Consider the following 15,302-nt stretch of genomic DNA (forward strand, 5'->3'; position numbering starts at 1 on the left):
ACACTGGGATATATACACTACCAAATGTAAAAGAGATAGCTAGTGGGAAGCAGCCACATAGCACAGGGAGATCAGCTAGGTGCTTTGTGACCACCTAGAGGGGTGGGTTAGGGAGGGTGGGAGGGAGATGCAAGAGGGTGGAGATATGGGGATATATGTTTATGTATAGCTGATTCACTTTGTTATACAGCAGAAACTAACACACCATTGTAAAGCAATCATACTAAGATGTTAAACAAACAAAAAAAAAAGACTGGGAAAGTCAAAGACATAAATCCATTGAAAGACATTTATGAGTGATTTATAGGTGATTTCTTTCAAATTTACAAGGAAGATACACTTTTCATGATATCTAAATCAATCAAGAGGGTAGAAAAAGATGGAAATCTAATATTTCCTATTAGTTTTTAATGTTTTATTTTCCCTTCTGTATTAAATGTTTTGAACTATATAAAGAACAGATAACTTTTTTTGACATTGATAAATTTAACTTCTAAAAAAAGAATTTAACTCCTTCCACTTGATTTTCAATCTACAGGGATTATCTTTTTCTGGATCTTTTTTTCTCGATTGAAAAATTGTTAATTTTAATTAACTTAAAGTGCCATGAACAAATCAAATCTTAAGTGCACATTTTGATTAATTTTTCCATACGTAATCACCCATATCAAGATATAAAACATTTCTAGCATTCCAAAAGACTCCCTTGTGCTTCCTCCCAAGCCTATTCTCCCAAAAGAAAAACTCTAGTCTAAACTCTAGCACCGTAGGTTAGCTCTACTTGTTTATAAACTTCATAGAAATATCAGTGTATATTATGTACTCTTTTGTGTCTGGCTTCTTTCACTTAATATCTGTAAGATTCATCCATGAATCTATGTAACTGAGCAGGAGGAGACTGAGCATCTCCCTCCCACCCGCCTTAACCCACCCCTCTAGGTGGTCACAAAGCACCGAGCTGATCTCCCTGTGCTATGTGGCTGCTTCCCACTGAGCAGCAGGACCCTATGGGACCTTCGCAGGGCAGATGACCACCACCCCCACCCCCCGCAATGTCCTCCACCTGCCTCTTTATAGAAAAACTAGCCACCTAGGCCTTCTCCAAGTTCCAAAGAATAAATTTAATTAGAGAAGTGAGAAAATGCAGAAGCAAAGGAAAACAATCAAGCAGGACAAAATAATAATAGTTTAGCCATTAAACAAAGTCAAGGACCTTTAGTTCCTCCTCAAGGGCTATAATAATAATAATAATCTGAGCCAGGGAATTCCCTGGCGGTCCGGTGGTTAAGACTCCGCATTTCCAACACAGGGGGCACGGGTTTGATCCCTGAGCCGTACCATATCCTTTGAGCTATTTTGCAGATACTGAAACTCCCACCAGGTGGAAGAAGTTAACTGTATGCTGATCACAAGCATGGAGACCCCAGACTGGTTGGAATCAGAAGGCTGATGATGTTGACTCCCAATTACCTCACCACCAACCAGTCAGAATGTCCACAAGCTGATCATGCACCCACAACCCCCTCCTTCACGCTGTCTTTAAAAATCTTTCCCTGAAAGCCATCAGGGAGTTCAGGTCTTTTGGGCACTAACTACCTGGACTCCTGGCTTGGCGCCCTGCAATAAACACTGCACTTTCCTTCAACATACCCTGGTGTCAGTAGATTGGGCTTTACTGTGAGCAGGTAAGCAGACTCAAGTTTGGTTCAGTAACAACTATACTATAGATAGATACAGCCATAGTATACTATTTCTTATTGCTGTGTTTTTTCCATCGTGTGATCACACCACAGTTCATGTACCCATTTTTCTGTTGAAGGACATTTGGATTGTTTCTAACTTGGGGCTGTTATGAATAAAGCCACCATATACATTCTTGTAAAATCTTTTGGTGGACATAACACTTTTCTCCCTTGGATTATGGCCAGGAATGGAATCTCTGGATAACATAGTAAGTATATGTTTAGCTTTAATAGATAGTGTCAGTTGTGCTAATTTACACTTACCTATGTAATATGAGTGTTCTAATTATTCCATGTGCATAACAGCACTTGGTATTATCTGTCTCTTAAAGTTTAGCCATGTTGTTAGGTGTGCAATGATGTCTTCTTGTTATTTCCATGTAGATTTTACAACAAAATTTTAATATGTCAATTTGAATTTTCTTCTTCTGTGACCAATAGGAAACAATAATTTAATGCCATAACATTCAAAATCTCATGGTCAAAGAAGGAAATAGAAGATTATGAATAGGGATGAAAAAGTGCATCATGGCTTAGCTCTTAACTCTATTCCCAACCAACACCCCATTTCCAGAAGTCATACTGGTATGTTAATAAACTTGAGAATTCTCACTGACTTTCTCAAATCCAGAGAGAATAAAACTAAATCGATAGCCTCAACTCCTTCCCATGCTGAATGAGGTGAGATGGGAGGATTGTAGCAGAAAAGTGGATGTGTGAACAATGAAAATTTTTTTTGCGAACATGAAGGGCCATTCACTGAACAGGTAAACCCTCTCCAATTGTGTGTGTGGTCCATGAGGAAAGTCCCTCTAATAGGGTGGGAAAGGAATTCCCTGATTCTGTCAGAGCAAAGACAGTATCTAGGTAGAGGCACCCAATGATGAGTAAGATGAAAAAAGAAACCACATGTCAACTATGGAAACATGCTAGAAAGAGCATAAGCTGGGATGAACCTGGGCAGGCGTTAATTAAAACTTCTTAGATACAACCAGATCTTTCTCCTCTAAATCAAGTCTGCTTGTTGAAATGGTTGATTCCAAGACAGAGAAAGTACAAAATGAGTGTGGATCATCTTGTGCCAGAAAACAAGGAAGTGCTCAAAGAATCTGAGACATCAAACGGATGTTGAGTGAAGGTTTTTCCACTGGCCAAATCTGAAACAATTTCAGCATCAAAATGCACAATCATAGTAACAGACTTTAGCCCATTGAATAAAGTAGGAATCTACTATTCCATCCTGACATAAATAAGTAAATAAATAAATAGGAAAAGAGAGGTCTTATTTACACAAGAATGCTGATTGATAAGTATAGAAGGAAAGTTGGAGTTAGAAAATCAGAAAATCACCGTAAACCATCATCATCATCATTGTCATCATCAACATCACTTGTTACAAGGAAGAATTTTTAATGAATGCTAAAACAATTGGGGGAAACTTTGAAGAGTAATAGGATACTTACATTGTCTCAATGTATCTACTATTTGAGACTATTTATATGATCTCAAAGTATCTTTCCAAAAGATACTAATTTTAACAAAGAGAAAAATAAGGATTTTACACTAGAGAAACCTGGCAGACACCACTTAACAGAGTGACCAAAGTTAATCTCACTAGGAATGGACAAATCCACATCATGTGCCCCTGATACATTACTTCTGTGGTATTCCTGCCAAAAATGCATAACCTGAATCTAATCTTGAAAGAAAATTAAATGATACTGAAGATTCGTGATAACTGAATGCAATGTGTTGCTATAAAATACATTATTAAGATAATTGCCAAATCTGAATAAGATCTGTAAATTAGATAGTATTGTATCAGTGTTAATTTCCTGATTGTGATCATTTTACTGTGGTTACATAGGGGAATTCCTCATTTTTAGGAAACACACACTGAAATATTTAGGAACGTATATATCTGCCCATCCATGTATTGCAGGGGCTAGAAGCTAAGAAACTATTGGGCTGGCCAAAAAGTCCCTTCAGTTTTCAAGTAAAAATGAAAGACGTATTTTTCATTTTCACCAAGAACTTTATTGAACAACATATCCACCCTTTTGTTCCACTACCTTCTGCCATTTTTCAGCCAACTTCATAATTCCTTCTTCCCAAAACATTTTATCTTTTTGAGCAAAGAACTGGTCCAGGTGCCTTTTACAGTCTTCCAGGGAATTGAATTTTTTTCCATCAAGAGAATTTTGTGAAGATCTAAATAAATGGATATCCGAACATGCAATGTCTGGTGAATATGGTGGATGAATCAGAGCTTCCCCAGCCAAGCTGTAACACTTTTTGCCTGGTCATCAAAGAAACATGTGGTCTTGTATCATCCTGATGGAAGATTATGCATTTTCTGTTGACTAATTCTGGACGCTTTTCATCTAGTGCTGCTTTCAGTTGGTCTAACTGGGAGCAGTACTTGTTGGAATTACTTGTTTGGTTTTCTGGAAGGAACTTATAATAGAGGACTCCCTTCCAATCCCACCATATGGACAACATCACCTTCTATGGATGAAGACCGGCCTTTGGTGTGGGTTCATTTTGCTTACCCCATGATCTCTTCCATTCCACATTATTGCACAGTATCCACTTTTCATTGCCCACCACAATTTGTTTTAAAAACGGAATGTTTTCATTACGTTTCAGTAGAGAATCACATGACGGTCAAGAAGGTTTTTTTCACTTAACTTATGTGGAACCCAAACATCAAAGTGATTAGCATAACCAAGATGGTGCAAATGATTTTCAAGGCATGATTTGGATATTTTGAGTATGTCGGCTATCTCCCATGTGGTATAAGGTTGATCATTCTCAATTAATGTCTCGATTTGATTGCTATCAACTGGTCTATCCAACCATGGAGTATCATCCAGCGAGAAATCACCAGCACGAAACTTTGCAAACCACTTTTGACATGTTCAATCAGTCACAGCACCTTCTCCATACACTACACAAATTTTTTTTCCATTTTGGTTGTGTTTTTACCCTTCTTGAAATAATAAAGCATAATATGCTCTGAAAATGTTTCTTTTTTTCTTCCATCTTCAATATTAAAATGGTTACACAAAAATTCACCAATTTTGATATCTTTTTTTTAATGCACGCTGATATGACAGCTGTCACATACAATCTAACAAAATTGTTTTGAATGAAGTTAAAGACAATTAAGTGCTACTAGAGCCATCTTATGGAAAAAAACTGAAGGAATCTTTTGGCCAACCCAATACATTTCTTAGACTCCCTTGCTGGCTGAGGTCTGGATTGGCTTTTGCAAATGAGAAACACTTGTGTGAGGTTAGAAGGTAGAAGAAAAGTAAAAGCTGTTGCTTTTCTCTTCTGGCTCTGGAAATGGTGGTGGCAGCTCAGCACCCCAAGTTCATGCAGTGATGGTGAATTTCTCACTGTTCCTGGTCTCAAGTGAAATATTCCCTCCCTGTTTGCCCTTTATTCCTTCCAATAATTTTGTAATCTTTTTGCTTAAAATACAAAAAATGGGTTCTTTTTTCCTGTATGTTGTACCAGCCAAGATGTCATTCAAGTAAAAGGCAACAAGCAAGATGTTTTCAACCATGAAAGTGCTCCAGGGAGACAATACCCATGAGCCCCTCTTGAAAAAATATTACTTGACAATGAAATCCAGTCAAATAAGACTTGAATAAACATAAATGACACAGGAAGGAAGAACTGTGTTTAAAAGATGATTGGGACCTCCCTGTCTGTTCAGTCATTAAGATTGCATCTTCCAATGCAGGGGGTGCCGTTCGATCCCTGGTTGGGGAGCTAAGATCCCACTTGCCGTGCGGTGTGGCCTAAATAAATAAATAAAGTCTCTTTTTAAAAATGGAGTGGGGTGGGCGCAGGGGGAAAAAAGAGAAATTAAAAATGGTCCACATCAAAAAACTCTTTTAAAAAAATGGATGATTTAAAACAGAACAGAGTGAGGGGATTGGAAATGCCATGGTAGGGGTAGGGTACTTAATGAATATAGGGTGGTTCTGGAAGACCATGTTGATAGGGTGACATATTGAGCAGAAACCTTCATTAAATAAGGGAGTGAGCTGTGGAGATATCTGGGCAATGAGTTTTCAAGTCAGTTTATAAATAAAATGTTATACACATCAAGGTAAAACATCCATCCCTGCTATCTGTATCTTATAATTAAACTAGGTGATTATGGCACCTACCACCACCTGATGGCAGCACATTCCACAGGAAAACTAAAGAGTGAGCAAGTCTGTGGTGGTAAAACTAAAGAGCGGCAAACATCACAGAGAGATTTGAGTCCTGTGGTGTCTCTAGCCTCTGAATCTTAAACTTGTCAGACATTCCATTTGGACTTCCTGATTTCATCAGATTTTTTTGTTAAAAAGCAAGCAATATCTCTTGTTTATAGGTTTAATGACGTCCAGATTCCATTCCGGTATTGTAAATGGTGAAGACTGGATTTGCTTTGCCTAGATTGTTACCTTCACGTCTCCATTTTCAAACTCGTCTGCCTAATGTGGTCATCTTTGCTTGGGGTGGGTATGGAGTTGTCTTTTAGTACCCAGGTAATCCAGAAGATGGCAACCCATCTGAAGACGTGCTGATTTTATAGTGTCTCTTTTCCTATAAATAATCGGAGCTCTTGTCCTAGCACTGATTTTGCAAGATCTGCCAGTGTTTCCACAGCTAAGTGCAGAGAAGGGGGTGTCTTAATTGTTCCATTACACAAATGTTTATGGACAAGCCAAGCTCTGTGTGGAGCAACGCACAGAGCTTTGCCTGGTCTGTTCCTGTTGACACTTCAGGTCAGAGCTTGGGTGCCACCCCCAACAGAAAGACTTCCTGTGACTTTAGTCCTAATGCATCACAGATGTTCCATTTGCCCCACACCTTTTCACGTATCATCCTACATTCTAATGACTTGTTCTCTTGTCTCTCTTCCCTTTTTAAACAAAAATAAATTTATTTATTTATGACTGTGTTGGGTCTTCGTTGCTGTGCGCGGGCTTTCTCTAGTTGTGGCGAGCGGGGGCTACTCTTCATTGCGTTGCATGGGCTTCTCATTGTGGTGGCTTCTCTTGTTGCAGAGCATGGGCTCTAGGCATGTGGGCTTCAGTAGTTGTGGCTCTCAGGCTCTAGAGCACAGGCTCAGTAGTTGTGGTACACGGGCTTAGCTGCTCCGCAGCATGTGGGATCTTCCCGGACCAGGGAAGATCCCTGCATTTGCAGGTGGATTCTTAACCACTGTGCTACCAGGGAAGTCCTCTATTCCCTTCTTTTGAAAGCTCTGTGATAACAGGGAATGTATCTCTCTTGTTAATTGTGTTACACCACCACCCAGCACTGTGCCTGGCACATAGTAGGTACCTAGTAAATATATTTTATTGAATGAATTAATTTCCAGGATCCTTGGTCCTCTTATTATTATTATTCTCTAAATGAGTCCCTTTCTCATTATTAAAGAAAAACAGTTGCTTAATACATAGTGACTCAGTTTTTTACACTTAAATTCTTCACTCTGTTTCCTACGAACAAAGGTATTCTCTTTATAACAACAGTACAGTTATCAAAATAGGTACATTAACAATGGTAACTCATCTACAGAGTTTGTTCACATTTTGCCATCTTTCCCCTTGATGTCCTATATAGCAAGAGGGAAAATGTTTTTTTTCCAGGATTCAATCCTAGATCACAAGTTGTATTTAATAAGTGTCATGTCACATTATTTTCCTTTCATCTATAGCAACTCCTCAGCTTTTCTTTGTCTTTCAGGCCAGTTTTGAAGGATGTAGATGTGTTGTGTCTCTCAAGGTTTGTCTGATGTTCACTCATGATCACACCCATGCATTTTTGACAGGAATACCACAGAAATGATGTTGTGTCCTTTTCAGTGCATCATATCATGGTGTCTATTTATCCCATTAGTGGTGATATTAATTATAATCACTTGAATAAAGTGGTGTCTACCAAGTTTCTCTACTATCATTAGTAACTTGCGGGGAGGTTCCGTTTCTCATCATATTCCCACCAGTTAGTTTCATCATCCATTGTTGATTCTTGCCTCAAACAAGTATAACTCATATGGTTGTCAAGGGGTTGTTTTCAAATTCCATCATTTCTTCTATATTTGTAAGTTGGAATTCGACCACAGCAATTATTCAGTTATAAAAAGAGCATTTTCTTTTTTTTTTTACTGTAGTTTCTAACAGAAGACTTTTTCAACATCTTACTAATTCTGCTTTATGCATATACATATTTTACACCCGCCAAGCACCTGAATTACGGATGCATTATTTCCCATTGCAAAGCCCTTGTAGATTTTCCTTAACTGGCTGGTTGCTTAAGTGAGTGCTCAGTAATCCCATGTGGGAGAGTCCTATCAGGTCCCAGGGGATTATGTACGAGACAGCAAATTATTGAAACTCTCAGAGTCTCACATTTTTGTCTGCTTGAAGGCAGGAACCATGTCTTTATTCCACTTTGAATCCCTAGTACAATGTGTGTGCCAGTAAACCCACAGTTAGTGTCTGTTGGACTCAACTATATCTCCTCTGCACCAGTGTTAGTCTGTTTTCTCTTTTTAATTTATTTAAAGAATCTCTTCTGTTTTCAAATCTTTTAAAGGGTCTTCTAAATTCCTTTTGGGATCACTCAGTTTTTGTTTTGAATCTTTCTATATTTTAAGCTTTCCTTTTTTTTTTTTTTTTTTGCATAGGTATGTTTCTACTTTCAAAAATACAGCTTTATTTCTCTACCCTGGCAGTTCCATTTAGATATCTATAAATACTTTTCAGATTTCTTTCTTGCTACTTACTTTCGATTGTGTATTTCTACTTTTTCTTTATTAAACTCACACTTTCTTGTCATTATTTTTTCAGAAATTAATACTGCTCTGAGATAGGGGAGGATGGGGAGAAATTTCATTCCTGCTTTCAGGGGAGTCCGTGTGGCTATTCCCGCTCTCCACCACTGGGCCAAAGTTTTGTTGTTGCTGTTACATGGAGGCTGAATCAATTTTTTTTTTATTACCCTCAATTTCTACTCATTATTTAGGTTTGAAGGATGTACCTAAGATTATTTAGTAGCAAAATTTGAAGCTTAGGACTTTGCTAATCAATGCTTCTTTCCTGTAAAATGGCTATGTCAGTTTTCTGGAAATAAAACAGAAAAGCCTGGATGCTTTGAGTCATGTTCCCTAGCCTCTCCTCACTCTGATTTCAGCCACAGCTGTAATGATGGTTCTGCTGCAAGTTCAGGTGCATGCTGCCTGTATCCTACCCCAAAGGAGAGCCTGCAGATTCTGCTTTTCTGCATCAGGTTAAGGAAGCCCTCTCTGTTCTGTGCACAGGTACAATCCAGGAGGGTAGGGAATTAAAAGCTGAGGGGAAACCCTCAACTAATATAGGATGGGAGTGGTGGATTAATACTCCAACCTCAAGATGGATATCTAGAGGATGGGGCATGCTGTATGTTTTTCAGGGGTCCTTAGGGAATAGGCAGTGACTTCAACAATGGACACTTATATTGACTTTTTCTCCTTTCTTTTCTCACTCTGGCTGATCCATCAATTCTGTTGCATGGAAACACTTTCCAAATAAGCTACTTGCACCCAAATCATTGTCCCAGGATCTGCCTTTGGGGGTCCCCAAACTAAGCCAAAAATTCATTCAACAAACATTTACTAAGTGAGTAGTCTATGCTAGGCAGTGAGATAAAATTCCTAGTGCCTGCTCTGAAGTGTATAATGGGGAGACAGACAAGTAAAATATTACCCCAAAAGTTAGAGTCTATTGTTGGAGATGCTATGTTAGAGGCAAGAACAGAATGATGTGTGAAGACATGAGGGAGGGGTCACCTAACCTATACTTAGGGGAGGGGCTTCCTGGAGGATGTATTCCTTGAGCTAATTAATGACATGTGGATCAAATACAGCTGCAACAACTCTATATCATACAAATGTCAACTGAAAATTTAGTTGATACCTCTGTACACTCTGTGTAAGGGCTATGCTCTGCTCTGTTGTGGTATGTAGTACATGACATGATTCTAGGTGATACACGGATGGACATTTGAACATTTTTGTAGTTGTTATGTTAATGTGTACTAGAATAAAAATTAGGAGCACAATACACTTGATTTTTCAGAGTATTATGATTTAGGATGAGGCTAAAATTATTTAATCAGTTGAAATTGACTTTAAAGAAAAATATTGAATAATAATACCTGGGTGCAGATTGGCAAAGATTGTGTGGGTGGTATGCAGAGTACTGAAGTTTGGGAAATAGTGCTGCAGCAGGAAGAAAATCTACAATGAAATCACTTCTTTCCAGAAAGTCAACAGTTTGTTAGGGGGCACAGGCCCATAAGCGAGATTAGTACCACAATAAATTCAGAAACCAAGTACAGGGGGAAGATAGGAAAGCAGTGAGGAGCAAAGTGAAGGAGAGGCTAGCTACAACATCAGTTGGAAGACAATTGCTCTAGTACAGGGGAGAGGTAATAGCAGCCTACATTAGGGAGCGGCTATAGCAATGAGAGAAAGACAAGTAATATAACAGGTTAATTGCACTCATCCTGTGAAAACCTTGCTGGTTGTGAGCAGCATGAAGTTGAAACCTGTTCAGCCAAGTCCAGGGTAGTTTTGTTCATATACACCCAAACACACAAATGGAGTGGGAGAGCTGAATTCATCAATCAGAAAATAGAATTAGAAGCATATTTTTATTTGGCCTCAATTATCAGATGGTTTTAGTGTGAATTATTCAGATATTTGACTCCATTTTTTTCTGCTTGACTCAGAGGCTGCAGAAATGCTAACACATATATAACGTTTTCTACGTTCCAGGCATGTTCTAAGAGCTTTATATTTTCCATCTTCATAGCCCCTTATTTTGCACAAGAGGAAACTGAAGCATAGGAGTTTAAGTAACTTGCCGAGGTAATGCAGCTCTGTGAAGTAGCAAGGACTAAACTCAGGCGTTCTGGCTCTAGAGTATCTATTCTTAACACTACACTAGAATAAAAGGGTCGGGCAGATAATGCTGAAACAGGTCACACTTCAACGTTGGATCGTGAAACACTCTTACTGGTGTTTCACCAGTAAGAGTGGCAGGAGACCTGGTTCTGAGATCACAGTTTCTCCATCTGTAAAATGGAGATAATAACGACACTAGAAGTTTGGTGCAAAGAAGGAGTGAGATAATGAATGTGAAAGTGAACTTCAAATTATGTATTTGGCTCTACACACCAGTTTTTCGGAATAATGAGTACGCGAGCTCAAGAAATTGCAACAAATCATTCTGTGAAGCTTACAGCAAGACTCCGCCCATGAGGCTCCGCCCCTGAGGCTCCGCCCACCGCGAGCCGCAGGTGGGGCCGGCCGATCTTCTTTGCGCATGCGGAAACTGCTGCGCGCTCCCACCTCTCACCCAGGCTGAGAGTAGCTGCGGTTTCTGAGAGGACGATTCGTAAGGAGGCCTCTGGTGCGGTTTCCCTTTGCTCTCCGCTCTGCGGGCCCTGGCCGTACTTCAGCGGTGTCTAGAGCGTGGTCCGTTCTCGTCTACCTGCCTGACTTTCTTCAGAGGTAACTGTGGTTGGCCCAGTAGTCGGCTGTCGAAAGTGCCGGCCCCGGCGCCGGCGCCGGCCGCAGCCGGGTGGGAAGGCTCAAGATGGCGTGCCTGTTGGAGACCCCAATCCGCATGAGCGTCCTTTCGGTGAGTTACCGGCCGCAGCCGCTTGGCTGCCCGCCTGCCCGAGAGCTCGGGCCCAGCCCGCAGCATTCACCACCAACGCGGCGTGCCTCCTGGGCACCACTCCTTGGGGTGGCCTCCGGCTCAGCTCTAAGCAGGGGAGTTGAGAGAGGGTGGGCGGGGGGGAGAGACGGGACCCGGCCGAGCCCGAGACGTCTCCAACTCCGGGAGCGCTCACCGGTGCAGGTTCTCAGGACGGCGTCGGGCGGGCCGGGTGGTTGGACACACGGGCAGCTGGCCCGGCGGCGCGGCTTGAGCTTTGCCAGGCGTTTCACCGACCCTTCTTACCGATGCCTCTTTCCTGGGGCCGAGCGCTTTGCCGTGTGAGGCGCCGGGTTTGCCGCTGGCCTGGGGGTGAGCGCCCATTCAGCCCTCCGCGGCTTTGGCAAAAAGAGACGGAGGCTTCTTGGCCCCCACTGTCTCGGGCTACCAGGCCAGGTCTGTGTGGCTTCTATCGCGTCCCAGCACCCGGTCACAGGCTAAAGCTGCTTGCTTCTTGGCAACGGGAATTTCTTATCAGCTGCAACGTCTCCTAGTGTATGTAGTTATTTAAGCCCCTTTTCTCCGCTCTGCTGCGGAGGTCGCAGCCCTGAGTCTAGAGGAACCTGTGACTGGCCTTCCTTTTTCCTTCACGGGGAGTCAAACGTTGAAAAAAGAGATCAGATTTTCCTACTATTGAAAGAAGGGAATGTATTGACATGCCTGAAAGTAATACCTAGTTCGCTTAAATTTAAAAATGAAACCAAAACTTTCACCTTTGCTGTGTTGCTCTTGAGAGAACCAAGGACCGGGGGTGAAAGTTACTAGGAGATAACTTAGAAGGGTTTTGCAACAAATGAGAGCTGTCCAGCTCTGAGAATGGTCAGTTTACCAATGGTCCGTTTGCTGTTGTTGGAAACAAGCAGGCAAAGACTGGTTGACCATCTTTTAGACTTATCGTGTAAGTCAGTCTGATGTTGAGAGGATGGTTGGATTATAGATGCCTTGTCAGGTACCTTGAGGCTGTGGCTCCAACGGGTTTCTCTTCCCTGACTTCTCCCACAAACACAGCTCGTCTATCTGGAAGCACTTAGGACATTTGCTGCAGTTCACAGTTAGAGCATTGTGGCATATTCCACCTTGATTTATTTGGGCGGGGGTGGGGTGGGAGCTGTACACAAATTTGTCCTCTGATCCATTTCAGTAGTCCCTTTTCTTATTTTTAAACTGTAGCTGGGGAAATACTGCTCACCTAAGCATTGAATTAGCTTGTTACTCCACCTCTGACTGACACCTAGGAACATTTTGTGGAAGAGCAGGCCAATGACTTTCCCTCATTAGCTTTTTGTTGTTTTTTTTAAGTATGCATCTGGACTGTTCTCAATTCCCTTAATTATCTAGCTTATCCTTCATTTGAAGCTTCTTTAGTTTTTGTACGTTGTCAACCCATGTAGTGTACAGTTGAAATTTTGGGGGTTTTTTTTTCACTCCCTCAGTAAATAATATTTCCTATTTTACTTTATTCAAAAACTTCTTGGCGACTTCTCTGGCCCCTTTCTCTCGGACCAGTGAACCTCGCCCGGAAGCGCTCCCTAATAAAGCTCACTTGAAACTTTAAAAAAACAAACAAACAAAAAACTTCTTGAAGAGTATTCCCTACTTCTAGTGGGCATTTTCTTTAGCCCTAGTCTCATTGGGGGCTCTTTTTTTTAAATTTATTTTAAGGTTTTCACAGTCCCAAAGTCTGGTATTTCAGTTCTTCAATTCTGGAGCCTTGGGAAAACAGACCTTTGGATAAATGATTTAAACTGTCTAAACTCACTGATTATAATAATTTCAAGCGAAGCCTGTACCTTTCAAAGTTCTACCTAGGGCACCACTTTTTGAAATACAAAGTGCAAGTGGAACAGGAATTAATCATCAGAAATTATCTTGAAAATAATTGGTTCCTTTAATAGGCTACTATTTTGCACAACACCCAGTGCACAGTTGAGCTCAGCTATGCCTTCAGGAAGCTCACCATCTGAATGGCTCCATAACCTGAGAAACATAATTCTCACCAGGGGCAGATCAAATGGTTTTAAAGAATTTCCATTCAAGGCCCTTTATACCTTCTCCTCTCTGAGAGATCTCATTCATTTGTATAACCTTAATTATAATCAACTCACACATCTACATTGGCAGCCTTGACTGTTCTCCATCTAGTCTCACGTCTTCAGTTGTGTGGATGTTACCCATCACTTTCCAACAAAGCACATTCCTTCTCCTAAGAGAACTTAGTCCTGACTTCCCATTTCTGTTTTAATGGTATTATCTTTCATGGATCACCCACTCTTAAACCACTTGAATCATCATTGACTCTTCCCCCTTTCATGCCCCTATAGCTAATCAGTCCTTAAGTTCTGTTGGCTCTTCATTCTCAGTGTTTCTCACATCTGTCTTTTCCCATGACCACCCTCTCATTCCGGAACTTATCATTTTGTGCCTGCATTACCACAGTTCCTTGCAGTTATTTTTACTGCCTCTAGTGTCTTATCCTCTTAGTTGAATTCAGTTCTCTGCATTTATTTCCCTATACAGCACATCGGATGCACCGGTTCCCTGTTTCAATTCTTCAATGGGTTCCTGTTGCTGAAAGGCTGATGTTCATATTCAACTTTGGATATAAGATTCTTTATCCTCTGCATGAACCTCCTATCCCATATAAACTGGCTTTCTCAAGTTGAAGTGATCTTGGGTTCTTACAAAACCCAGTAACTCTTGTTGTCTGCCTGCTCATTTGCACATATGAATTAGAGCTTTGTATGGGTTTATTCATGTAACATATTTTGAGCTTCTGTCATTTGCCAGGCATGACATTGGGTTTGGGAATACAGTGGTGAGCTACCTAGACTGTCTTTGCCTTCTTGGAGATTAGCCTAATGGAGAAAATAGACATCAAAATAAATGTCACACAGTTTTTTGTGAATGGTGATTAGTGTTATGAATGAAAAATATACAGTGCTGAACAAGCATGTAATAGGGGAACGTGTTCTAATATGGAGAGCAAAGAGAGCTAGGGAAGGTTTCCCTAAAGAAGTGACAATGAGCTAGAGTTCAAGGACAAGTAAGAACTAACTAGAAAAACAGAAGAATATTCCAGGCAAAGGAAACTGCTTTTGCAGTGGCCCTGAGGCTTTTAATAATTAGTCTGTTTTATCTTCTTAGAGAGTAAATTAATTCAGAGGTAAGTGCTTGACCTTTTCTTCTTCTTAACCCAACTACTTTTTATAGCACTATGTCTTTCATATATTAGATTCTCAATAAATATTTGATTGAACTATTTATTTGGAGGAGTTGGACAAAATCTCCAGGTGTCTTTCTAGGCTACACCATGATCACCTCTATCCCTGTAATGCATTTAGCATTACAACATCACTGTTTTCAACAAATTTATATATTTTCCCGTGTTTCCCAAACTTTTGGGTGATTTTACATTGATTGCATTTTTTTAAACTTTTCATTTTGAGATAATGACAGATTCACAGAAAGTTGCAAAGATAGTACAGAGAGATCCCTGTGTATACTGTACCCAGTTCCCGTGTTTGGTCACATTTTATATAACTATAGTACAATATCAAAACCACAAAACTGATATTGGTATAAATATGTATACAGTTCTGTAATACCATAGTCAAGATCTCCCTCATGCTACTTCTTTATAGTCACACCTGCCTACTGCCCCACACGCACTATCTCTAACCCCTGGTGACAACTAATCTCTTCTCCATCTCCATGATTTTGTCATTTTCTATAATGTTGCATAAATGGAGTCATACAGCGTGTGACCTTTTGAGATTGGCTT

At 40.5% G+C, this 15,302-nt stretch overlaps 1 protein-coding gene across 5 annotated transcripts in view; it reads left to right on the top strand.

The window, feature by feature from the left end:
- Window positions 1-11,141: 11,141 nt before the first annotated feature.
- The window catches only part of ARMC8 (armadillo repeat containing 8), a 105,218-nt gene continuing 101,057 nt past the window's right edge, over window positions 11,142-15,302 (top strand). For 3 of the 5 annotated variants that reach the window (XM_024750752.1, XM_024750753.1, XM_024750755.1), the window contains exon 1: window positions 11,143-11,443. In XM_024750752.1, coding sequence (XP_024606520.1) covers window positions 11,399-11,443 — 45 coding nt within the window. In that variant the 5' untranslated portion in view covers window positions 11,143-11,398. Of the gene's footprint in view, window positions 11,444-15,302 lie in introns of all 5 variants that reach the window. The other 2 variants (XM_024750754.1, XM_024750756.1) reach the window with 1 other exon arrangement.

The sequence above is a fragment of the Neophocaena asiaeorientalis genome, unplaced genomic scaffold (assembly GCF_003031525.2).
Source record: "Neophocaena asiaeorientalis asiaeorientalis breed wild unplaced genomic scaffold, Neophocaena_asiaeorientalis_V1.1 scaffold276, whole genome shotgun sequence".
In the NCBI taxonomy this organism is placed as follows: domain Eukaryota; kingdom Metazoa; phylum Chordata; class Mammalia; order Artiodactyla; family Phocoenidae; genus Neophocaena; species Neophocaena asiaeorientalis.